The sequence below is a fragment of the Miniopterus natalensis genome, chromosome 2 (assembly GCF_054644295.1).
Source record: "Miniopterus natalensis isolate mMinNat1 chromosome 2, mMinNat1.hap1, whole genome shotgun sequence".
Taxonomy (NCBI): domain Eukaryota; kingdom Metazoa; phylum Chordata; class Mammalia; order Chiroptera; family Miniopteridae; genus Miniopterus; species Miniopterus natalensis.
In genome coordinates this window covers 92,006,742-92,033,171 of record NC_142082.1, presented here as the reverse complement: position 1 = coordinate 92,033,171, position 26,430 = coordinate 92,006,742, and the positions used below count along the sequence as shown (strand labels likewise).

The 26,430-nt window shown below is 42.6% G+C and overlaps 2 protein-coding genes across 7 annotated transcripts in view; one reads left to right on the top strand and one right to left on the bottom strand.

Annotated features, from left to right (window-relative positions):
* Positions 1–20,473, top strand: part of ARHGEF4 (Rho guanine nucleotide exchange factor 4) — a 40,973-nt gene extending 20,500 nt beyond the window's left edge. The window contains 6 exon segments of the mRNA XM_016215761.2: positions 17,692–17,792; positions 17,794–17,821; positions 18,563–18,803; positions 19,135–19,209; positions 19,814–19,953; positions 20,429–20,473. Coding sequence (XP_016071247.2) covers positions 17,692–17,792; positions 17,794–17,821; positions 18,563–18,803; positions 19,135–19,209; positions 19,814–19,953; positions 20,429–20,473 — 630 coding nt within the window.
* Positions 20,474–21,662: 1,189 nt separating this feature from the next.
* The window catches only part of FAM168B (family with sequence similarity 168 member B), a 67,073-nt gene continuing 62,305 nt past the window's right edge, over positions 21,663–26,430 (bottom strand). For all 6 annotated transcript variants that reach the window (XM_016215779.2, XM_016215782.2, XM_087814387.1 and 3 more), the window contains one exon: positions 21,663–26,109. The gene's annotated coding sequence lies outside the window, so the exon portion shown is untranslated. The remainder of the gene's footprint in view (positions 26,110–26,430) is intronic.

Sequence of the window (26,430 nt, the reverse complement as noted above, 5' to 3'; positions counted from 1 at the left end):
TGTCTCCCCATTTTGGATGCCTATCGGGTTTGTTTCTATGTATTAGGTAGGCCTGTTAGGATGCTCAGTCTTTTTGGAAGGTCTCTTGTGCAGGCCAGTGTCAGATATTGTTTGTGACTGGCCTTGAGTACCTTCTTTGGAGCTATCAAAAACCCATGGCTTGAGGTCCCCTCTGTTGGGGCTGGGTGCGCTTGGACAGGACCAAGATGCATACCAAAGTCTGCTTTTCCAAGATCTGGGTGCAGAAGCAGATCAGGCAAAGACTCAAAGCCCTCTGAGGTTTGTCTCTGCCTGCAAGCTGATTAATGATTCTCTTAATGAGCTTCAGGCTGAAGAAACTCCACAGGGTGGGGTGGCTGGCTGCTATCAGTCTCTTAATGAGCCCCAGCTGTAGAAAGTCCTCTGAGTAGGGCAAGAGGTTTTCCAGCAGGGTGGGGCAATTGCTTCCCCCTCAGGCAAAAGCTGCTTGGAAGGTAAATGTCTGCTTATGCAGTACCTGGTATGACTTGGCAGACATCCAGAGGGGTGCCCTCTGAGCTTTATCTCCAAACCCCACAACCCTAGATTCCCCTCACACAACTCCAGACCACCCTCTGCTGGAGCCTGAGGTGAGTGGCTGCACAGGAAACTTTGTGTTTGGCTCTATAAGAGGGTGTCTGCACTTCCAGCTTTTTCTACCTGGCAGTCAGAAACCCAGCTGCTTTCCACAGTCAGATGTTATGTGGGCACCTTTCTCAGGTCTGGTGCTCTTGGCTGGGAAGCCTAGCCTGGTTATTTAGGCCCAAGTCCTCACTGGGAACCCCCCCACAGCTGAGATATCCTTCTGGACTTTCAGCTGTTGCCTATGGGAGCCCAGTCTTCACTCTCCTGCCTCTGCATTTCCTACCAGTCTCTATGTGGTCTCCACTTTTCCTCCTTGGTTTGAGGGTGCTCTCCAGCTCTTCTTCAGTTATAATTAATTATTCAGGATAGTTTTTCTGTATTTTAATTGTAATTCCAGTTTGGTCCCAGGAGAGTGTCAGTGTAACTTCCACTCAGGTTGTCACCATCTTTAATCTCTGTATTTTATTGATTTTAGAGAGAGAGGAAGAGAAGGAGAGAAGGCGGGGGGAGGGAGAGAGAAACTTTTATGTGAGAGAAATATCAATCCTTTGCCTCCTGTATCTGCCCAATTTGGGATCGAACCCAGAACCTTTTGGTGCATGCCACGACACTCAAATTGAGCCACCTGGCCAGGGCTGCTGCTTCATTATCTTGAAATAGGTGCTTTAACATTTCTTATAATACTGGTATGGTGGTAAAAAACTTCTTTAGCTTTTTTTGTCGGGGAATCTCTTCATTTCTCCTTCATTTTTAAGTGATAGCCTTGCTGACTAATGTAGTCTGGGTTGTAGATCCAGGATTTTCTTCACTTTGAATATTTCATACTAATCCCTTCCAGTGGGAAATGTTCTGTTCAGAAATCATCTGATAGTCTTATGGGAGGTCCTTTGTAGGTAATTCCCTTTCTCTTGCAGCTTTTAGGATTCCCTCTTTGTCTTTAAGATGTACAATTTTAATTATATGTCTTGGTATGGGCCTCTTTGGGTATAACTTTTTTGGGACTCCACACTTCCTGGACTTAATGGGTCTCTTTCTTTCACCAGGTGAGGGGAGATTTTGGTCATTATTTTTCTTCAAATAGATTCTCAATCCTTTGCTATCTTCCTCTTCTGGTACCCCTATTATGTGGATATTTTGCTTCATGTTTTCCCAAAAGTCCCATAAACTATTTTTTAAAAATTCCTTTTTTCTTTTTGCTGCACTGACTGGGTGTTTTTTTCTACTTTTTTGCTCAGATCACTGATTTGATCCTCTCCTTCATCCCATCTGTTTATGCCTTCCAGTGTATTCTTCATTTCCTATACTGTATTCTTCATTTCTGATTCGTCCTTTTTATGGTTTATATGTTCTTTTGCATGGTTGTTGAGAATCCTATAACCATTACATTGAACTCTATATCTGATAAGTTGCCTGCCTCTATTTCATTTAGCTCTTTTTCTCGAGTTTTCCCTGTTCTTCCATTTGGTGCCTGTTTTGTCTCCCCATTCTAGCTGTCTGTGTTTGTTTCTTTGCATTTGATAGATTTGTTATAACTCCTAGTCTTAATGGGGTGACCATATGTAGGTGTCCTGTGGGGTCCAGTGGTGCAGTGTGCTTGATCACCTGAACTGGGTGCTCCATGACTTCCTTATGTGGTGTATGTTGGTCCTCATGCTGTAATTCTTTATTTTATGTATTTTTTTCAATTGTTCAAAATATTACAGATATCCCCTTTTCTCCCCATTGGCCCTTTCTGCCTGCCAATGTCTCCCCACCCCATGCTTCCACCATACTATTGTCTGTGTCCATAGGTTATGCATATAAACTATTTGGTTAATCTCTCCTGACCCTATTCACACCCCAACCTTCCCTCTGAGATTTGTCAGTATGTTTCATGCTTCTGTGTCACTGAATTTATTTTGTTCATCAGTTTATTATGTTCTCTAGATTTTACATATAAGTGAGATCATGTGATTTGCCTTTCTTTGCCTGGCTTATTTTGCTTAGCGCAATACTCTCCAGGTCCATGCATACTGTTCCAAAGGGTAAGAGATCCTTCTTTTAAAGCTGAATAGTATTCCATGGTGTAAATGTCCCACAGCTTTTTTTATTCACTCATCTACTGATGGGCACTTGGGCTGTTTCCAAATCTTAGCTATGGTAAATTGTGCTGCTATGAATATAGGGGTGCATATATTGTTTCTCATTAGTGTTTCAGGATTCTTAGGATGTATTCCTGGAAGTGGGATCACTGGGTGAAAAGGCAGTACATTTTTATTTTTTGAGGAAATTCCATATTCTTTTTGATAGCAGCTGCGCCACTCTGCATTGCCACCAGCAGTGTAGCAGGGTTCCCCTTTTTCCACATCCTCACCAGCAAGTGTCCTTTATTGATTTGTTGATGGTAGCCATTCTGACAGGTGTGAAGTGATACTTGATTGTTGTTTTAATTTGCATCTCTCTGATGATTAGTGATGTTGAGCATTTTTCATGTCTCTTGACCATCTGTATGTCCTCTTTGGAGAAGTGTCTATTCAAGTCCTTTGCTCATTTTTTAATTGGATTGTCTTCCTCTTGTTGAGTTGTATGTGTTCTTTGTACACTTTGGAAGTTAGCCCATTATCAGATGCATCCTTGACAAATATGTTCTCCCATACCATGGGGTTTCTTTGTATTTTTGGGCTGATTTCTTTTGCTGTGCAGAAGCTTTTTAGTTTGATGTAATCCCATATGTTTATTTTTTCTTCAATTTCTTTTGCCTAAGAGATATATAGGTGAAAATTCCACTATGTGAGATGTCTTTGACTTTACTGCCTATGTTTTCCTCCAGGATTTCCATGGTTTTGCAACTTACATTTCAGTCTTTTATCCATTTTGAATTTATCCTTGTGTATGGAGTATGCTGGTAATCTAGTTTCATATTTTTACATGTACTTGTCTGATTTTCCCAACACCATTTTTTGAAGACATTGTCTTTACTCATTGTTTACTCTTGCCTCCTTTGTCAAATATTAACTGATCATAATGGCGTGGGTCTTTTTCTAGAGTCTCTGTTCTATTCCATTGATCTATATGTCTGTTGTTGTACAAATACCAGGCTGTTTTGATTACAGTGGTTTTGCAGTATAGTTTGATATCCAGTAAAGTGGTCCTTCCAACTCTGATCTTTTTTCTCAAGATTGCTGAGGATATTAGGGGTCTTTTTTGTTTCCATTTAAATTTTTGGAATATTTATTCTTCTGTGAAATATACTGTTGGTATTTTAATAGGAATTGTATTGAATCTATAGATTGCCTTGGCTAGTATGGACATTTTACTGATATTCATTCTTCCAATCCATGAACATGGTATATTCTTCCACTTGTTTATATCTTCCTCTATTTCCTTTGGCAGTTCCATGCAGTGTTCTGAGTACAGTTCTTTCACATCCTTGGTTAATTTTATTCCTACGTACCTTATTTTTTCAGTTGCAATGGTAAATGGTATTGCTTTTATAGTTTCTGTTTCTGAGAGGTCATTGTTGGTAGATAAAAATGCCATCGATTTTTTGATGATAATTTTGTATCCAGCTACCTTGCCAAATCCACTTATCAAATCTAGTATTACTTTGGTGGAACCTTTGGGGTTTTCTATAATATCATGTCATCTGCAAATAATGACAGTTTTAACTCCTCCTTTCCAATATGGATACCTTTCATGTTTTCTTCCTTTCTGGTAGCTGTGGCAAGGACTTCCAGTACTATGTTGAATAAGAGTTCGGAACCCTGTCTAGTTCCTGTTTTTAAGGGAAATGCTTTTAGTTTTTGACCACTGAGTATGATGTTGTCTGTAGGTGTGTGGTATATGGCCTTTATTATGTTAAGGTATAGTCCCTCTATTCCCACTTCGCTGACAGTTTTAATCAAAATAGGTGCTGGATTTTGTCCTGTGATTTTTCTGCATCTATTATATATGATTTTTGTCCTTCATTTTATGTGATGTATCACATTTATTGATTTCTGAATATTGTCCCAGCCTTACAAACCCAGAATAAATACCACTTGGCCCTGTTGTATGATTTTTTTTTTAATTTTTTGTTTTGCTTAAAATATTAAAGGTGTCTCTTTTTCTCCCCAATGAGCCATTCCACCCTGTCCCATCCCCCTCCCCAGTCTCTCTCCCCACCATTGTCCGTGTCTTTGGATTGTGCATATATGCATATAAATTCTTTGGTTACTCTCTCCTCCTCCAGCCACCCAATCTCCTCCATCCTTCTGACATTGGTCAGTTTGATCTATGCTTCCATGTCATTGAATCTATTCTGTTAATCTGTTTACTAAGATCTTTAGATTCCACATAAAAGCAAGATCATGTGATTTATTTTTCCATGCCTGGCTTCACTTAGCATAATTTTCTCCAGGTCCATCCATACTATCCCAAAGGGTATTCTTCTTCTTTATAGCTGCATAGTATTCCAAGGTGCATATGTCCCACAGCATTTTTATCCACTCATCTACTGATGGGCACTTGGGCTGTTTCCAGATCTTAGCTATTATAAATTGCGCTCCAATGAACATAGGGGTGCATATATTCTTCCTGATTAGTGTTTCAGGATTTTTATGATACATTCCTAGGAGTGGAATCACTGGGTCAAAAGGCAGCTTGCTTTTTAATTTTTTGACAAACCTTCATACTGTTTTCCATAGTGGTTGCACCAGTCAGCATACCCAACAGCAGTGTACTAGGGTTTCCCTTTCTCCACATCCTCGTCAGCACATGTCATTTGTTGATTTGTTGATGGTAGCTATTCTTACAGGTGTGAAGTGATACCTCATTGTCGTTTTAATTTGCATCTCTCTGGTGATTGGCGATGTTGAGCATTTTCTCATGTGTCTCTTGATCATCTGTATGTCCTCTCTGGAGAAGTGTCTATTCGGGTTCTTTGCCCATTTCTTAATTGGGTTGTTTGTCTTCCTCTTGCTGAGTAATATGAGTTCTTTTACACTTCGGAAAATAGCCCCTTATCAGATACATCCTTAGCAAATATGTTTTCCCAGTCCTCTGTATTTTGGGGTTCCTCTGTATTTTGAGGCTGTTTTCTTTTGCTGTGCAGAAGCTTTTTAGTTTGATGTAGTCCCATATGTTTATTTTTTCTTTTGTTTCTCTTGCCCTAGGAGATGTCTCAGTGAAAATTCCACTACATGGGATCTCTGTGACTTTACTGCCTATGTTTTCTTCCAGGATTTTATGGTTTCGTGACTTACATTTAAGTGTTTTATCCATTTTTATTTTTGTCTATGATGAAAGTTGGTCTAGTTTCATTTTTTTGCATGTATCCGTCCAATTTTCCCAGCATCACTTATTGAAGAGACTGTATTTACTCCATTAGATGCTCTTGCCTCCTTTGTCAAATATTAACTGACCATAATAGCATGGGTCTACTTCTGGGCACTCTGTTCTGTTCCATTGATCTATATGCCTTTTGTTGTACCAATACCAGGCCATTTTCATTACAAAGGCTTTGTAATACAGTTTGAAATCTGGTAATATGATCCCTCCCACTCTGTTCTTTTTTCTCATGATGGCTGCAACTATTTGGGGCCTTTTTTGTTCCATATTAGTTTTTGAAATGTTTGTTCTAGGTCTGTGAAATATGCTGTTGCTATTTTAATAGGAATTGCATTGAATCTACAGAGTATATGGGGTACTATGGACATTTTAATGATATTAATTCTTCCAATCCATGAGCAAGGTATATTCTTCCATTTGTTTAAATCTTCCTCTATTTCTTTTTTCAGTGTCATGTAGTTTCCTGAGTACAGGTCTTTTACACCCTTGGTTAAGTTTATTCCTAGGTATCTTATTTTTTTAGTTGCATTGGTAAATGGTATTGTTTTTTTAGTTTCTCTCTGAAGGTTCATTGTTGGTGTATACAAATGCCATTGATTTTGGATGTTGATTTTGTATCCAGCTACTTTGCCAAATTTCTTTATCCAATCTAGTAGTACTTTGATGGAGTGTTTAGGGTTTTCTATGTACAATATCATATCATCTGCAAATAATGACAGTTTTACCTTCTCCTTTTCACTTTGGATACCTTTTATGTTTTCTTCCTGTCTTATGGCTGTGGTTAAGACTTCCAGTACTATGTTGAATAAGAGTGGTGAAAACAGACATCCCTGTCTTGTTCCTGTTTTTAACGGAAATGGTTTTAGTTTTTGCCCTTTGAATATGATGTTGGCTGTATGTCTGTTATATATGGCCTTTATTAGGTTGAGGTATGATCCCTCTATTCCCATTTTGCTGAGAGTTTTTATCAGAAATAGAAGCTGGATTTTGTCAAATGCTTTTTTTGCTTCTATTGATATGATCATATGATTTTTGTCCTTCATTTTGTTTATGTGATGTATCACATTTATTGACTTGTGGATATTGTACCAGCCTTGCATCCCCGGAATGAATCCCACTTCGTCATGATGTGCGATCTTTTTAATGTATTGCTGGATCCAGTTTGCTAGTATTTTAGTGAGGATTTTAACATCTATGTTCATCAGGGATATTGGCTTGCAATTTTCTTTCTTTGCAGTGTCTTTATCCAGTTTTGGGATTAGGATGATGCTGGCCTCATAAAAAGAGATTGGGAGTTTTCCCTCTTGAATTTTCTGGAATAGTTTGAATAGGTGTTAATTCTTTGAATTTTTGGTAACACTCACCTGTAAATCCACCTGGTCCAGGACTTTTGTTTTCTGGGAGTTTTTTGATTACTGCTTCAATTTCATTAGTTGGTATCAATCTATTCAGTTTTTCTGCCTCTTCTTGGTTCAGCTTTCGAAGGTTGTATGCCTCTAGGATTTTGTCCACTTCCTCCATGTTGTCCAATTTGTGAGCATATAGTTGCTCATAGTATTTTCTTACTATCCTTTCTATTTTTGTTCCGTCAGTTGTTATATCACCTCTTTCATTTCTGATTTTATTTATTTGGGTCCTCAATCTTTGTTTCTTAGTGAGTCTGGCTAAAGGTGCATCTACCTTTTTCAAAGAACCAGCTCTTGGTTTCATTGATTTTTTGTATTGTTTTTTTGGTCTCTATGTCATTAATTTCTGCTCTGATTTTATTATTTCCTTCCTTCTACTTCCTCAGGGCTTTTCTTGCTGTTCTAGTTCTAGTTCTCTTAGTTGTTGTGTTTGATGGTTCATTATATCTTTTTCTTGTTTCTTCAGATAGGTCTGTAATGCTACAAATTTTCCTCTCATGACTGCTTCTGCCTTATCCCATAGATTTGGGGTTGTTGTCTGTTCATTTTTGTTACTTTCCATGAAGTGTTTGATTTCTTCCTTGATCTCATTGGTAACCTATTCATTGTTTAATAACATGCTATTTAGCCTCCATGTGTTTGAATATTTTTGAGTTTTTTTAAAGTGGTTGATTTCTAGTTTCATGGCATTGTGATCTTAGAAGATGCTTGATATGATTTCAATCTTCTTATATTTGTAGAGGCTTGCCTTGTGCCCTAATATGTGGTCTATTTTTGAGAATGTTCCATGTGCACTTGAGAAGAATGTGTATTCTGCTGCTTTGGGGTGAAGTGTTCTGTAAAAGTCATTTAAATCCATTAGGTCTAGTGAGTCATTTAAGGTCTGTGTTTCTCTGTTGATTTTTTGTCTTGATGATCCGTCAAATGCTGACAGTGGGGTGTTAAAGTCCCCCCTATGATTGTGTTGCTGTCAATCTCCCCCTTAGTCGCCTAAGAATTTTTTAATATATTTAGGTGTTCCTTTAATGGGTACATAAGTGTCTCTAAGTGTTATTTTCTCCTGTTGGATTGATCCCTTTAGTAATATGTAGTGACCATCTTTGTCCTTGTTATGCTCTTTATTTTGAAGTCTATTTTGTCAGAAATCAGAATTGCTACTCCAGCTTTCTTTTCCTTTCCATTTGCATGGAATATTTTACTCCATCCCTTTACTTTTAGCCTGTGTGTCTTTTGCTCTCAGGTGGGTCTCTTGTAGATAGCATATATTTGGGTATTGTTTTCTTATCCATTCAGCTGCCCTATGTCTTTTGATTAGACCATTTATTCCGTTTACATTTAAGATTACTATTAATATAAACTTATTTAATGCCATTTTTCTCCTTTACGCTGATGTACCTTTATGTCACTATTCTTTCTTTTTCTTAAAGCAGTCCTTTTATCATTTCTTGCAATGCTGTTTTGGTGGTACTGAACTACTTTACCCTTTTTTTTTTTTTGTCTGGGAAGCTCTTTATTTCACCTTCAATTTTTAAATGATAGCCTTGCTGGATAAAGCAATCTTGGTTGCATGTTCTGGCTTTTGATTACTTTGAGAACTTCATGCCACTCCCTTCTGGCCTGAAGAGTTTCTGTTGAGAAATCACCTGTCAGCCTTATGGGGGTTGGCTTGTAGGTCACTGCTTGTCTCTCTCTTGCAGCCCTTAATATTTGCTCTTTGTCCTTGACATTTGCCATTTTAATTATGATTTGTCTTGGAGCGGGTCTCTTTGGGTCCCCCTTATTTGGAACCCTCTGTGCTTCCTGAACTTGTGTGGCTTTCTCCCTTGCCAGCCTAGGGAAATTTTCTATCATTATTTCCTCCACCAGGTTCTCTGTCCCATGCTGTCTTTCCGCCCCCTCTGGTACTCCTATAATGTGAATGTTGTTTCACTTTATGTTGTCCCAAAGCTCCCTTAGACTGTCCTCATGCTTTTTAAGTGTTTTTTCTTTTTGCTACTCTGATTTTTTCTATCTTGTCTTCTAAGTCACTTATTCTATCCTCTGCTTCATTGAGCCTACTTTTAATTCCTTCCAGTGTATTCTTGATAGCAGATACAGCATTCTTTATTTCTGCCTGATTTTTGTTCATGTTATGTATCCCTTTTTTCATTTTTTCCCTAAAGTCCTCAATCTTATCCTCTATTGCCTTGTTTTTCGCTTTAAGTTCCTTGAACATCTTCATCGTCAATACTCTGAACTCTGTTTCTGATAGCATGCTTAACTCCATCTCATCAAAGACTTCTGGCAATGTTTCCTTTTCTTGAATTTGAGGGTTGTTTGTTTGTCTCACCATTTTGGTAGGTCTTAGTGTTTGTATCTATATATTAGATATATTTTCTGTCTCCCAGTCTTGTGGCATGGGATTTTGTCTTGTGGGTCCAGTGGAGCCCAGAGGTGTGTTTTCCTCATACTTCTGAGCTCTTTGCTCTAGGCGTGTCCCTCTTGTGGGTGTCCCTTTTGTGGTTTCTTTATGATCTCCTGTTGTGGTTGGTCTAGAATGTTGTTGATCAGTCCTTGGGAGGACTCTCCTCTCAGGTTGGCTAACTGTGTCTGTCCCAACCTCGTCATGTAAGCTGTTGTATGGGTGCTGGCATGGCACGACAATACACAACTAAGCTTCCAGGAAACAAGAGGTATCTTATAAAATATCTTGACAGTCTCAATGAAAACAACCCATGTGAAAATAGAACTGGGAGAGTGAAAGGAGAACACACACACACAGAAAGAAAAACTTAAAAAAAAGAAAGAAAAGTAACTCTTAGAGAGAGAGATGTATATTGTTGTTAATGGTGAAAATTTTGAAAATAATAATAAACTAAAATATAAAAATAGAGAAGCTACTGGGAGATAACAGAAGCAGAGAAAAGATTCTGAAAGAAGGGCCAGCAAAAAATTAAGGTAGCACATTGGAATAGGATAATAGTTGAAAGTGAGAAAATAAAAATACAATAAAGAGAAGAGAAACTAACAAACAAAAGACAGGAATACAGAAGGGAGGATAACAAAAGAACGAAAGGAAAGTAGAAAAAGGAAAAAAAAAAAAGAAAAAAAATTATGCCAATGGATCGAGAGGAGAGAGAGAGAGAGCCCAGGCAGGGAGGGAGTCTGGTAAGAGATTTGGTGGAAACTATAGAGGAAAGCAGTAAGCTTGGTTATAATGATAAAGTCGCAGTTGTTAAGCAGGGATATCAAGAAAGTCTTGATAGTGGAAGCAAGGATAAAACAAAACAAAGCAAATAAACAAAACAAAACTAAAAACAGACTAAGCAAGATAAAATTCTTTTATAAAAAAAAATTTAGTTAAAAATGTTTTATAAAAAAATTTTAAAAAATTATTATAAAATTTAAAGAAGAAAAAACAAATAAATTTCCCCCCCTTTCTCTTCTTTCTAAGGAAAAAAGAGAAAAAACAAAGAAACAAACAAAACCAAAACCAAAACCAAACAAAAAATCAGAAGAAAAAAAGATAGTCAATCAGGTGAGCTGCTTCTGGGCAGCTTATGTCATCAGCAGCTCACTGTTTTGTACGCTGATTTCCGTTCTTCTGGGAGGTACTTGCGTATCAGCCAATCTCAGGAGCTGTCTAGGTTTGGCTCTGGTGTCTTTAGGTAGATGGTTGATCTGAGACTCTCCGTGGATCACCTCCTCTTGTCAGCTATTTTGCAACCTTGTAGTTGCCTTTTCTTACTCCAGAGTCTTCTGTAGAGTGTTTAGGGTGCAGGATGGCTAGTGTAGCCCAGGGTATCACTCCCCTTAGAGGTTTCGCTGTCAGGCACTCACTGTGCGGGAGTTAGTATCTCCTCAGTCCCTACCCTGTCCTCTGATTCTAGTTCCCCATGCACTGGCCTGATGCAGTTTCAGATTGATTTCAGCCTGTTGTCTTTTCTGTACGGGCCATTTTAGCAGCCTTGGCTCAGTGGGTTCAATTAAAGAAACATTCTAGTGAGCCCTTTGCCTGCCCAGCCCCCAGCAGGGGTTTTCAGCATTTACTCCAGCTCCCAAACAACAGTCCCTGAGAGTCTTATTCTTGTAATGTACTCTTGGGAGCTGTTCTCCCTTCCCTCTCAGGACTGTGCCCTCTGGGTGTGTCTGGGGCCTCAGTGAGCTGGACCAGCCCCTTTCCTATTGGGGGTGGTGCTCCTGGCTGCAGGAGAGGCAGGCAGGCTCCGCCCTTCCCTTCCTAGCTCTGGTTGGCTGTTCACACCAGGCCTGCTCCTAACACAGTCTACTGTGAAGACCCCAATCCCAGCCTCCGCTTGTCTGTCTGCCCAGTGCATGCCAGGAAGGTGGGAGCAAGTTCTGTGATCAGACTCACAAATGCACAAAGCAACACACAGGTAGAGTGTCTGCCCTGTAGGGTCCCACAGCCTGGGTGCCAAGGCACCCAGCTGGAGGGGCCCCAAAGTCAGCTTCACGCAGCTCCCTGCATTGCTGGTCTCAACAAAGCTGGGGCAGCTTCACACACCACCATGGTGCCCCTCAGGGCTGCTCACCAATCCCATCCGCATGGCACCGGGAGCTCAGGGCAGGAGGACAACCTCAGGGCTGGTCACAGATCCCAGCCTCTCTGAAGCAGGAGCTCAGGGTTGGAGGGCTGGAGGGCTCCTCCCCTCCCCCACATCATGCAGATTCAGTGCTTTCTGGGGCTCAACACAATGCCTTACAGGGAGGCCTGCCACACACAGGCACAGAGGGTCCCTGTGTGTGGTTGCTCAGCACAGTCCTCTGGTCCCTTACCACTTGGGTGCCACCCACTTTGGGACAGCCCTTCCTAAGGTCAGCACCCTGAGCACTAGACGCTGGTCACTTCTGCCACTAGAAGCTTTGTTTCCTTAGGAAGGCACCATCCACCACTAGAGGCTTTGTTTCCTAGAAAGGTGCTATCCCCTCTTTGTGGAATCACCGCTTCCCTGGTTCCCTCTGCCCTTTCCATGGGGCGCTCCTTCCCCTCTCATCTGCTCCGGGTGTGGGATCCCCGCCTTTGGATGCTGGTCCACACTCCCGTGCGAGTGGAGGGAGCTTTGCAGCCTCCAAGCCTCTGGGCTTGGAGTCCAGCACAGGCTTCAGGAGGACTCCCCCATCCTATGCCCCCCTCTCTTACCAGACTCTGCGATGTTTCTTCAGTTCTCCCCACTTGCACTCCTTCCACTCCTTTCTCTGGTTTTTCCAAGCTGGCTATGTAGGATTTTAGGAGTCAATTGCGTCCATGGCTGGGCGGGGCGGGGGGGGGGAGGTGCACTCTCCTGCTTCTCACAGTGCTGTCATCTTCCCTGCCACCTGATCTTCTTAATGTATTGCTACATGTAGTTTGCTAGTATTTTGTTGAGATTTTTGCATGTATATTCATCAGGGTTACTGGCCTGTAATTTTCTTTCTTTGAAGTGTCTTTATCTGGTTTAGGGTTTAGGATGGTGCTGGCCTCATAAAGAAAGCTTGGGAGTTTTCCCTCCTCTTGAATTTTCTGGAATAGCTTGAGGAGAATAGGTGTTAATTTTTCTTTGAATGTTTCATAAAACTCACCTCTAAATCCATCTGGTCTGGACTTTTGTTTGCTGGAAGTTTTTTGATTACTGATTCAATTTCATTAGTTATTATCAGTCCATTCACGTTTTCTGATTTTTCCTTAACTTTGGAAGATTGTATGTATCTAGGAATTTATCCATTTCACCCATGTTGTCCACTTTGTTGGCATATATTTGCTCATAGAGTTTTCTTACAATCCCTTGTATTTCTGTTGGGTCAGTTGTTATATCGCCTCTTTCATTTCTGATTTTATTTATTTGGGTCCTCTCTGTTTCTTGGTGATTCTGGCTGAAGGTTCATCAATCTTATTTATCTTTTTAAAGAAGTTACTCTTGGTTTCATTGATTTTTTTTTGTAGTGGTTTTTTAGTCTCTATGTCCTTTAAAGGTACTGTGTCATTTAAGGTCTGTGTTTCTCTGTTGATTTTTTTGTCTTGATGATCTGTCCCATGACAGAGGGGTGTTAAAGTCGTCCACTATGATTGTGTTGTTGTTGATTGCCCCCTCAAAGTCCATGAAGATATTTTTTATATATTTAGGTGCTCCTATATTGGGTGCATCTATGTTTATAAGGATTATTTCCTCCTGTTGGACTGATCCCTGTGGTATTATGTAGTGACTATTTTTGTCTCTTGTTATGGTCTTTATTTTGAAGTCTGTTTTGTCAGAAACAAGTATTGCCACTCCAGCTCTTTTTTTCTTTCCATTTGCATGGAATATTTTATTCCATCCCTTCACTTTTAGCTCCTGTGAATCTTTAGCTGTCAGGTGGGGGTCTTGCAGACAGCATATATGTGGGTAATATTTTCTTATCCATTCAGCTACTCTATGTCTTTTGATGGAGCATTTAATCTGTTTACATTTAAGGTTATTACTGATATATACTTATTTAATGTCATTTTTCCCCCTTAAGATGATGTACCTTTATTTCAATACCCTTTCTTCATCTTAAAGAGTCCTTTTTCACATTTCTTGCAATGCTGGTTTGGTGGTACTGAACTCCTTTTGTCTCCTTTTGTCTGGGAAGGTCTTTATGTCACCTTCAATTTTAAATGATAGCCTTGCTGGATAAAACAGTCTTGGTTGCACATTCTTGGTTTTCATTACTTTGAGAACTTCATGCCACCCCCTTCTGGCCTGAAGTGTTTCTGTTGAGAAATCTGTTGGGGGTTGGCTTGTAGGTCACCACATGTCTCTCTCTTGCAGCCTTTAATATTGCCTCTTTGTCCTTAACATTTGCCATTTTAATTATGATGTGTCTTGGAGTGGGTCTCTTTGGGTTCCTCTTGTTTGGAACCCTCTGTGCTTTCTGAACTTGTTTGGCTTTCTCTCTCACCAGGAAAGGCAAGTTTTCTGTCATTATTTCTTCCACCAAGTTCTCTATCCCTTGCTGACTTTCCTACCCCTGTGGTACCCCTATGATGCAAATGTTGTTTTGCTTCATGTTGTCCCAAAGTTCCCTGAAACTATCCTCATGGTTTTAAAGTATTGTTTTTTTCTGCTCTGATGCAGTTTTTTTTTTTTTTCTACCACATCTTCTAATTCACTTATTCTATCCTCTGCTTTATTCAGGTTTTTAATTCCTTCCAGTGTATTCTTGATATCAGATATAGTATTCTTCATTTCTGCCTGGTTCTTATTTATCATATCTGTATATTTTTCATGCTGATGAAGCTTTCACTAAATTCCTGGACCTTCCCATTAAGTATCTTGTGGTTCTCATTAATTTCCTTGAGCATCTTTATAACCATCACTCTGAACTCTATTTCTGATAACTTGCTTAACTCCATCTCATGAAGGTCTTTTTCTGGTGCCTTCTCCTTTTCTTTAGTTTGGGTGTTGTTTCTCTGTACCCCACTTTACTGACTCAGTGTTTGTATATGTGTATTAAATATATTTGCTCTCTCCCAGTCTTGTGGGGTGGGATTTTGTAGTGTACATCCAGTGGTGTGTTTTCCTTATACTTCTGAACTATATATTCTCGGTGTATCCCTTTTGTGGGTCTTTGGGCTCTCCTGTTGTGATTGGGTCTAGATTGTTGTTGACCCATTACTAGGAGGACCCTCCTCTCAGGCTGGCTAACTGTGAGGCTCAGCCACAATCACGTCATGTGAACTGTTGTATAGGTGCTGACAGGGCGAAACAATATAGAACCAAACTTCCAGGAAACTAACAGTAACTTACAGAATATCCTGACAATCACAATGAAAACAACCCAAGAGAAAGGAGAATTGGGAGAGTGAAGGGAGAACACAAATGCTAAAGCAAAAAAAAAGGAGACAGAGAGAGAGAAGGATATTATTGTTAATAGTAAAATAATAATAATAATAAAATAAGATAAAAAGTAAAAGATAGAGAAGCTGCTGGGAGATAAAAAGGGCAGAGAAAAGATTTTGAAAGGAATGAAAGGTTAGCCAAAAATTAAGTGTAGAGAGTAGGAATAGGAATGGTTGAAAAATAAAAAATAAAAATTAAATAGAAAAACACAAAGAAACAAAAAGACAGGAAGATAGAGAATAAAAGGGGAGAAAAAGACGCGAAGAAAAAAAGAAAGTTATGCCAATGGAATAAGAAGAGAGATAGAGATAATGTAAGGGCAGGGAAGGACACCAGTAAGAGATATGGGGGAAACAATAGAGAAAAGCAACAAATTTATACGTTATAATGAAAATATCCCAGCAATAATGCAGAGAATATCAAGAAAATCTTGATAATAGGACAAAAAACAAAACAAAGCAAAACAAGCAAAGCAAGACAAAACATTTAAAGAAATTAAAAACAATTAAAAATTTTAAAAAGAGAACTTTGTTCTTCTCTCTTTTTTCTATTAAAAAAAAAAAAAAGCCCATCAGATGAGTTTCATCTGGGCAGCTTATGTTGTCTGAGGCTCACTGATTTATATGCTGATTTTGGGTCTCCTGGGTGGTACTTGTGTTCCAGCCAATGTCACGAGCTGTCTAGGTTTGCTTAGGTAGTTGGCTGGTCTGAGGCTTTCTGTGGACCACCTCCATTTGTCTATTTTTCCGCCCCCTTGTGGTTGGCTGGTCTTACTCCAGAGTCTTCTGAAGAGTCTTTAGGGTGCAGGCGTGCTAGAGTAGCTCAGGTTATTGCTCGCCTTACTTTGAGGCTTCACTGTCAGGAACTCACTATGGGGAAATCAATCTCTGCTTCAAAGCCAACTCCTCAGTCTCTACCCTATCCGCCAATTCTAGTTTCCCATAGAACGGCCTGCTGCAATTTCAGATTGACTTCAGTTTGTTGCCTTTTCTGTATGGGCAGTTTCAGTGGCCTGCACTCACTGGGTTTGATTAAAAAATAATTCCAGTGAGCACACTGCCTGCCCAGCGCCCAGGAAGGGTTTTAAGTTTTCCCCCAATTCCCAAACAATAGTCCCTGAGAGTCTTATTCTTGTATTGTCATTCTGTGAGCTGGTCTACCTTCCCCCTCAGGACTGTGCCCTGCGGGGGATATCTGGGGCTTCCGTGAGTTGAGCCAGCCCCTTTCCTGTTGGGGGTGGTGCTCTTAATCTGAGGGAGAGTTAGGTATCCTCTGCCCCTCCTTTCCCAGATCTGCTTGGCTGATCTCACAGGGTGCTCAGTTCAAACTCTCCGCAATGCAGACACAAATCCTAGCTTTCACTGGTCTGTCTCCCCAATGCAAGCCAGGAAGGTGGACAACCCTTCAGCAATCAAAAATTCAAAAATGCACAAAGCAACAAACAGGCAGAGAACCGGCCCTGCAAGGTCCCATTGCCCCGGTGCCTCGGAACCAAGGAGGGGGTCACAAAATCAGCCCTACATAGGTTCCCTACACAGCTGACCTCAGTAAAGCTGGGGAAGTTCTTTGGGCGCTATCCTGGCTCCCCTCAGAGCAGGTTAAAAATCTCAGATTCTCCTCACTAGTAGCTCACGCGGCTGGAGACCTGATCTGCCCCACTGGTGGCTCCAGTCCTCTCTCCAGTGGCAGGAGGGCTCTCTTCCCCTTCCTCATGCCACAGTTAAAATGCTATTTGCGGTTCTACACAATGCCTTATGGGAAAGCAGAGGATCCCTGTAGGTGGCTGCTGAGTGTAGCCTTCTGGCCCCTTTCTATTCAGAAGCCACATACTGTAGGACAGCCTTTCCTGCAGTCAGCACCTGGGGTGAAAGACTGTCCCGGCTGCTGCCATTATGTGTGTTGTTTTACTGGGAAGGAATGGTTCCCTCCTCACAGGCACACTTGCCCTAGCTCCCTCTCCCTGCCCTGCCCAGGCTCTCCTTCCTTTCTCTTCCACTCTGGGTTTGAGATCCCAGCTTTTGGATGCCAGTCCATACTCCCAAGGGGAGGGAGCTTTGCAGCCTCTAACCCCCAGCCTTCACAGCCTAGCACTGGCTTTCAATGGCCCCCCTTTCAATGGTCCCCCTCTCTTACCAGACTCTATGTTTCTTCAGTGCTCCTTACTTGAAATATGTCCACTCAGGTATATTTCTTGTGTTTTTCCAAGCTGGTTATGCCATATTTTAGCGGTAAATCAAGCTCTTGGCTAAGAGCAAGGGCGCTCTGCTTATTGTCAGAGTGCCACCATCTTCCCTTTCCTCTGTAATTGAGTGCTATTGATTTGTTCAAACATGGCACTGACCCTCAGATGGGTTATGAGGCTCAAGTTCCACCACAGCGTGTTACCTGCTCTACAGGTGCTGACCACATGAAGTGGAATTTGCGTCTGCAGTGTCTGGTGCCTGCCAAGATCCCTCTGTGGATATGTTGCTTGTGAAGCTTATTGGGTCCTGCTATGATGTTGTCTGAAGCTCACTGCTCTCTTTGCTGTCTCTCAGGAGGAAGATCTCCTGATCAGGAGCTCTGCACTCATCTACTTGGAGGAGCTGATTCAAGTTAAACAGCCACAAGCCAAGAGCCAGCAGAGGATATTTTTTCTCTGACCACTAATTCATCTACTGTAAGAAGGTACTGTAAAGTCTCTCTTTCCTCCTGGACGAGCCTATTTAGAGCAGGAATGGAGAAAGTGAAGCTGAGGGCTGGAAACAGCTGCCCAGAGAAAAGGTGCCACACACAGGTGGTTCCTTTTTTTCCAGGAGCCCTGAGTACAGCAGGCCCTTCCCTGGTCTTGCCCTTTGGGCCAGGATGAAGGTGGCTCTCTGCAGAGTGAGCCTAGTAGCCCAGGGGCCATGGGGTGGCCCTCACAGCCTAACCAGGGTGCAGTGCTATTGAGAATACCCTCCTTCTCTCTGAACAAAACTCACCTTCACCTCCCCCACCCTGGGGTCCTCTGCTCCAGTAACTTCCCTACTTCCTCTGTGCTACTAACTTCTACTCCTCTTTCAAAACATGGCCCATGTATACCTGGTGCTCTTCTGCTGTGGTATAAGCCATGGCTCACTGTCTGTATTCATGGCTGCCTGCCCACAAAACTACAGGTGCCCTAAAAGACCCTCAGGCTAGCCAGGAACTTAACTGGAGGTGTGAAGCTCCTCATCATAGATTTGGCACATAGTTGGGGGCTGCATTAGGCTCGCTCTGCCCTCATGAGCTCATCCTCTGCTGCGGAGGTAGGTGTGGCCCACTAGCCCTTCCAATTACAGGGCAGAGTATGAGGCCGGGCCTTGGGGACAGTCAGGAGAGCAGTTCAAAGGATGGAGAGGAGTTGAACAAACAGGCTGGGCCAGGGGCTCATGGCATCTCTGGCAGGACCTTCTACACCAGGATGTGCCATACTATAAGGGCCGAGGGGAGATGGATAGCTTGGAGGTGGTGGATCTAGAGGACTGGAAGGACAGAGACCTCCACATGAGCATCAAGAATGCCTTCTGGCTGCACTGTGGAACCATGGGAGAGAGCTACCTTCTGTGTGCCAGGAAGCCTGAGCAGAGCCAGCGTTGGCTCAGTGCCTTCACCAGGGAGAGAGGGCAGGTGAGGTTGGCCCCTCACACTCAGCAGGGGCCAGACTGGCTCTTGGCCTGTGAAAAGCCTCTGGTGAAAGATGGGGAAGGGCAAGGGGAGGATATGGGGAAGGCCCTGAGAGGGGCACCAGGAGGGGTACCCTGGGTCTGCCAGGAGCCAAGGCCAGATGGCTGAGCAGGACACTGAGTCCCTGCAGCATGATGAGCCCTGAGCTCTGTGGGACGAGCAGGGTACACAGAGGGCTGCACCACGGTCAGGAAGCATAGGACAAGAGGACTGTGGGCAGGGGGTGAGGGGGAGATAGAAGAGCAGCCAAGTCCTAGCAGGGAAGCAGGTGTCTCATTTGTGCCCCTCCCTCCCGGGCTTCTCCATCACCGAGCTACAGAGGAAGCAGGCCATGCTGAATGCCAGCAAGGTAGCTGGGAAGCCCAAAGGCAAGCAGGTGGTAGTCCCACCTCCACCCTTAGCAGCCTAGTCCTAGTCATGATCAAACCCTTCTCTGACCCCCAAAGTAAAGAGGACCTGGGTCCTCAGTTACCACTGCCCTTTGCAGATGCATATTCCCAAAGGTTGTGATAAGGGGTCACCACTGATGAAACATGTCAGTATGCAGTTGATATTCTTTTTCTACATCCCCTCAACCCCCTCCCCCCCCAAGCAATACCACTAGTGACAGTGCTCACTTCCTCAGCAAGGCCTGCTTTGTGGGCAGTCATCCTCACAACTACCTGGCAAGAAGCTCATATCCCCATCCTACAGAGGCACTGTCACTGCCTTGCATAGGGTCTGTTCCATGGAGAAGCTCCAGGGCCTCACACCTTCCCAGGCCCCCTAGCCATCATCTCTGCAGATTATAGGAGGGCGGCCCAGGTCCCTGGGTGTAATCAGCTCCACAGGAAGCAAGTTCCCTACCATGGGGGTCTGAGGCAGAGCCTTGAGACAGGCCCCATTCCATCACCCCACAGCAGAAGATGCCACTCTGCCCTGTACCACTGACTCCCTAGGCACCTATATAACTCCTTCTGCCTTCTTACCCAGCCCTTGGCCAGCCCTACTGCCTGATGCGCCAGAAGCACCTAGCACTGCCAACCAGCCTGCCCCAGCAACAGATCTTGGTGCTGGCAGAGCCCAAGTGGAAGCCCTCCACCTTCTGGCACAGCATTGGCCTCCTTCCGCAAGTGAGCCTATGCCCTATCCAACAGCACTGTCTGGACCTGCTATGCCTGCTGCCTCCAGGTTTTCCTCCCCAAGGCTTACCCATGGCATCTTGCCCTCCTCTGCCTATTCTGCAAACTGGAAGTGAGCAGGGCTGAGCAAGAAAGTGGCTTGGTGCCACCAATATGTACCAGGCTCTGCACCTGTTCTTGGTTCTTCCTCACTACTGATGCACTGAAGATATCAGCTGGAGGGGCAGGAGCCCCATAGCACAGGAACCTCCCGCCACCCTCCAGAGTTTTGTGGGGTCTCCTTGGAGCCACAGCTGAGAAACACCAGCCAGGTGGACATGTGTGAAAGGACTGACCACTTCAGACCTTCTTTGGGCATCTAATCATTCCTCCTCCTCCTGTTTTCTCTGGGCAGGAAGAGGCTGTCTGCCTCCCACCACTTGGAAAGCTGGGCTGTGTGCCCCTCTGCCCTCCAATTCTCTTGCAGGCCTCCAGCTGGTGGTGCCAGGCAGCTGGCATCCCTGGAGGGTAGGAATCAGGAATTCTGCATATGACCATACCTGACCCCAGGGCCCACCCATTTCACCTCCCAGTTCCTCTCTAGACACTCCTGGCTGATGTTTTTATAATCAACTGCAAACTTCCATCAGGGTATATCCACATATAGCCATGTGTTGACTCCAGAACCTGGTTCCAGTTTTTTGTTTGGATTTTGTTTTTCTAAAAATAAAGGAAAAGAATTGTTAGTGACACAGGAAGATTGTCTTACCCTAAGTGAGCATGATGAGAGGCCACAAGGACTGAGTTCTATGGCCCAGCATCCAGGACTGACCTGCCTACCCAGAGGACAGTGTACATGTGGGTTGGAGGGAAGCCCACATCCCTCCCCAAGGAGGGGTGCCAGTGAGTGCAGCCAGGGCCTGGCTTGTGGGTGCAAAGTACCGAGCAGCCCCTCTGGCAGCACATAGTCACTTCCACTACTGTACCTTCTCCAGGCCAAAAACCACATTTAATTTCATAAAGAAACTTGGGAAAAATAATCTGGCTGCTAGCCCTTGTTTTCTGTTGGTGTCTGTGCATTTTCTTCTTTGCATGTCCATCCTTCTGTGCTTGTTATCTGTCTCTACCCCAGGACTTTCCTTAACCTGGAAGAAATGAGCCCAGTAGCACCCAGAGGTGGGGGTGGGGCCTCACCTAGTTGGGACAATGCCTCAGGGATTTGGTGGAGAGAGGCTAAGGTGGCCAGGCTGAGTGCTTCAGAGAAGCTCAGGGCATCTGGTAAAATAGCTGGGAGCTGTCCAGGTGTAGGGTATAGCTGGTTCAGCCTCTCCCTCCCCTTAGAGCCTGGACTGCTCTCAGGATTTGTATTTAGTTGAAGTTAGCAAGTGTGTTTGGGGGACAGGCAGTCCATAATCTTTCTGGGTCTCAGCATCTTCCTTAGCGACAAGGGAAAGAATGTGTCTCCCAGGAGGACGTAGGCTACAGGACCAGGAGAAGAGGAATGAGGATGGCTTCCCTACCCTTCCCACCTGGGGAAACAGTCCCCACCACCTGCTGCCTCCACATACATTGCCAAGGTCAAGAGTACATGGCTTGAGTTGGGAGGAAGCTGAGCACCACAAGGATCTTTGTCCAGAACCCCTAGAAACTACACCACCTCCCAGCCAGGCGAACCACCTTGAGACAAAATCTACAGGGAAAAAATCATGAAAACCTTAATATGCAACACAAGTTCATCTTTATTGAAAATTGCAGTGTTAATACATAACTCTTGTTACAATACACGTGCTTTTAATAATTTTAAATCTGAACTCATCTACTTATCAAATTGCATAAAAAATTAAAACAGTATGAATTTACACATAACAGAACTGGCTCAGGATGGATATTCCATTCCTTTGTATTGATTGACACCTAAGTTCAATGCAGAGGTGAAGGATACCTTTAACACTGGAAGACAATGCTGACCTTAAGCTTAAAAATGTACCAAGAGAACAGTCTAAAAAACAGTATTTAGAAATCATTAAAAAATTTTTTTAAAAGGAACCATTTCCTAGTCAGTTACAACCTATGTGACTCCTTGGTGCCTCTCCTTCAAGTGGCTGTCAGAACAATCCTGCATGGCGTGCAAGAGTGCTGGCCTCAGATCCACCCCACTAATCAGTCATCTGCACAAGGACCTGGGGAGACTCCAACAGGGCTCAGGAGGCTGAGATGAGCAGCCTGTCATCTCCAATGTACAAATCCGAGAGAATATCATCTCCCATAGCTCATTCAGATTCCCTGGACAGAGATGTCTGCATCTCCTCTGTCCCTGTCCCAAGTGAGTTGACTTTAGTCCTGGGGACTCTTATAAAGTGATTCCACAGGTTTTCTGTTCAAGTGAATAGGGTGGATAAAGAGACAAATCCTCTGAAACATGTAAAGATCAACTTTGCAACTTTCTACCTGAAAAGATCAGACCCTCCTCTGAAGCGTGTCATCTGCAGTCTACTCAAGTCTGCTGTACCTTCAGGAAACTCAGGGACAAGGACACAGGGGGACACGTGGAATGACACACACATATACACACTTGAGATGTGCCAGGGAGGAGAGCTGAACAGTCTGCCCTTTCCCTAAGCCAACCACACTCCTCTTTACAGACATCCCTATACCATAGAAAGCACCAGAGAAGGACCAGAAATTGCCTCCAACCTCAAACCATGCACCCTTAAACTGCCTTTGCACCCAATGGAGGATATCAGATGTTCTGTCCTTTCTCGGCAATGCTCAGGATGGGAATGACTGGGTCATCCATCTGCTGTTAGCGGCCAGATGAGGAGAAGGTCGCCTAATTGGTCAGAGTAATACTGTTTCCAAAGGACAGGAAAAGTCTGGGTTTTCATTTTAAAACAGGCTCCACTATTGATGTGGCCTGTGTTTACCATCCTTCCACCACCACTGGCAGGCACATTCACAGAAACCCATATAAGGGGACAACTGCCAGATATTAGCATATCCAAAGTGCCTTAAGAATATATTTCCTCTCATTATTTGAAGTTATGATGCTACCAGAGAGAGTCAGGCATTGTCTTTCCAAACTGGGAAGGGCAGAATGCTTAATGATCAGGTAGGTGCCCAGCCTAAGCCTCACAACCTTCCTCTATCTCCTATAAATACTACATTTGCACTGCACACAAGAAACATTCACAGAATAGCAAGGGGTAGGCCTAATAACCACACCAACGAGAATGCTCTGAAAAGATTTAACACAAGAAACATAAAAGGTTCTGGAAGCACCTCTGTGCCTGTTTACCACAAATGGCCCTAGCCCTAATGTTGTCCTCCCTTCTCAGAGGCAGTGAGTTAATGGGACCATGGCTTGTTCATTGCTAAACACTAAGTCATCCGGCCCAGGGCCAAACAAGAGTTCCATAAGCAGGGAAACAGACCTCCTAAACTTTAGGGAAGAGGCTGTAAAACAAAACAAATTAAATACCCATGATGATGTCCATGTCCCTGATGTCCATGAAGTTGCCTGTCTCAACTTATAAAAGAACTGCAATTCAGCTAAAAGACTCACAAATTAGGAAGCCAAATTTCTTTAAATGTTACATTATTGTGCGTTGGATATCAAATTATGCAAGTTTATAACAGGACTTCTATTCCTCAGTTAATTGTACTAGGAAGAATTAAAAACACTGCTAAAATTATAATCTATCATACTTTTACTGTTCATAAGTCCAGATTCATACACACCAGACAAGATCTACATTTCACCATCATATTTGATAGCTGATGCCCTGATAGTTTCAAATTGAAAAGATGTATTCCGTAATGCAAAAGTATTTGGTAATGTCTCTCAGTTCAACCTGACAAAAGGGAAAAGATTTAAAAAGAAAATTATAGGGGGAAAGTGTTTATGAAGCTAATATAAATGGCGGAAAATGCAACTCATTCTGCTTTCTCTTGAAAACACCATTTAATTTAGTGCTTGTGAAAACACTCACCCTGTATGTGCCAAGTCTCAAGCAAGCCTGAAGAAACATCCTATATAACTTCAAATAGCTTCCTCTTGATTTCAAATGACTCCACCCCTTACAGGTAGCCATATGTGTGTGTGTGTATGTGTATGTGTATGTTTTCCCATTTTGTTGTTTGGGATGTTTTAAAAGCATACACTAAAATCACATTTTCTCCTACCTACTACACTAAATTAGGGAAACTGAGTTCTCTGTTACTTGGTCAGTTCAGTTCCTGGAATCTAATGATTATAAACCATCCACTATACAGATGGAATTACAACACAAAAGTTTAATAAGTGTACACACACACACACATACAGGTTAAGTGCTCATGAAGCAATTTAAAGTACTTATCAGTAAACACACTATGTTAACAGACATTAGGAATAAGAAATCTTTTCTTTATAATGACCCATGCAAAAATATTCCTAAACTTCTTATAAAATAATATGCGAAAAAACATTACGAAGAATACTTACTATAAAAAATAAGGTTACCAAAGGCTCAGAGTCCCACTCACCAATCTGACTGAATGCCTAATCAGAGCTAGAGCCCTGACCTAGTTGCCAGAGACATAAGAAGAGTAGGGTCCCCTCCCTAACCAAAGTACACAGCACCTGAAACAATGATGGGGTGGAACAGGGGAACACCCTTCCCCCAACCTGTCTGATAAACTGCTGAGACTCACTCTGACTTTATCTGAGAACAGGCTCACTCCTATCAATACAAGTTGAGCCCATTTAGGCAAAAAAAAAAAAAAAATCCTTGATTTCTTATGTACAATATTCATATTTTAAACACAAAAATCCTTTCTATAATAAACCCCGGCAGGCAAATGCATTCTGATGCTGCCTGACCCTTTGCTGTCCATACCTGCTATGTGATGAGTGCCCTCAGCTGCCAGTAGAGATGGCAAAAGAGGCTCACAAACAACAGACATCAGGTCTTCTTCCCTCACCTCCCAAAACCAGCTCTACATGGTCTCAGAGGATTAAGTCCCCATCAAGTGGACAGGCCCAAACATAGCCATGGCCCTACGCCTCTCAACAAGTAATCAATTTGAAATAAAGTTTTGTTCCCTTTTTAATAGTTCTTAAATATACAACTTTCTTCAGGACAGCTGAGATATCTTTACCCTTCTTTGTGGGGGAAAGAATAGCAATGCCTACATATGTTTTCAGCTAACTCAAACATTTCTCAGGAAAGGAAAAACAGAAATGATTTTCTAAGTTAAATCAAGAAGAGAACAATACCTTCTCCAAGTCTGTCTGTTTATTTCACTTATCTTCCACCCCAGGAAAGTAATTTAATTCTACATAGGGCTTTTCTAATAAAGATACAGAAAACAGCATCTCTGTCTGTAATAGGTTTATAATGAAAATTTATATAGCAATCTAGAGAAAACTGCTTTGCTGATAGACAAACTGCCTCTTACCCCTAAATGTACTGGCCATACAACTCTAATCTTTCATGATCTTTTAAGAATGTCCACATCACACTGATCCCACAAGCTTAAATGAAAAGACAGGGATGCCCATTAACCTGGCTATCCCATGTAGCTGTGGCCCACCCCACACTCCCCGTCCCTGCAACTCTCTTCCAGTGCAATCAGTGTGAAAGAAACAGATGGCTAAAAACTCAAATTTTGTGTTTCCAACTGGCAACCCACATCAACCCCAAAGGTTGAAGAATCGCTTAAGAGATTTCAGATGTTCTATGAAGAAATCCACTTTAACACATCTTTAAGACTCTGCATATATTACAACACTGCATTAGTGATATAAGTTGTAAAATATTTTTCCGTTCCTTTGGATTTTGCATATGATGGTTTTGCATCAGTCACTGCAGGTAGTTTGAGCAAGCTTTGTTTTTGTGTTTGTTTTTTTAAACATGCATGCAACTAGATATGATTTCAGAATACATTTAATACTCCCTTTTTATCATTACAGTTAGCTAAAAAAATTGCCAGGCAGCCCCAAAACAGGATTATGACCAACCCACAGTTAGTTGGAGACTAATGGCACTGAGATCTGCAAGGCCAGGCCATAGTAGTGTTTAGCTAAGTGTCGAGAGCATTAAGAAGAAAGTCCTGGTTGGAGGCACGAGGCCTGCAGCACCAGCTGTGGAACATCCATGATGTGACTGCACAGCTCCATCCTCAAACCTGGGTGGGGGGAGAAAGACAGATACAAAATCACAGAGCTCCTCTGGCATTGCTGCTTTGAAAAGAAGGCATTTTAATTAGAGGAGGATGAAATTCACAAGAACCAAAAAGGGCAGCAGAAGGAAATGCCACTGTTCCTGGTTCCCGCCAACCTCACAGAGACTTCCAAGTATAACTGGAATGCTACTTATCTTGCAGGAGGCGGGTACAAGGAACAAAGTGTATAGTGTACATAGCAAGTACTCAATGGTTTCCGTCTTTCTTCTACTCTGTAGAGACCAAATATGAACAAAAATTTGAACACTGCATTCCCCTTGGGTG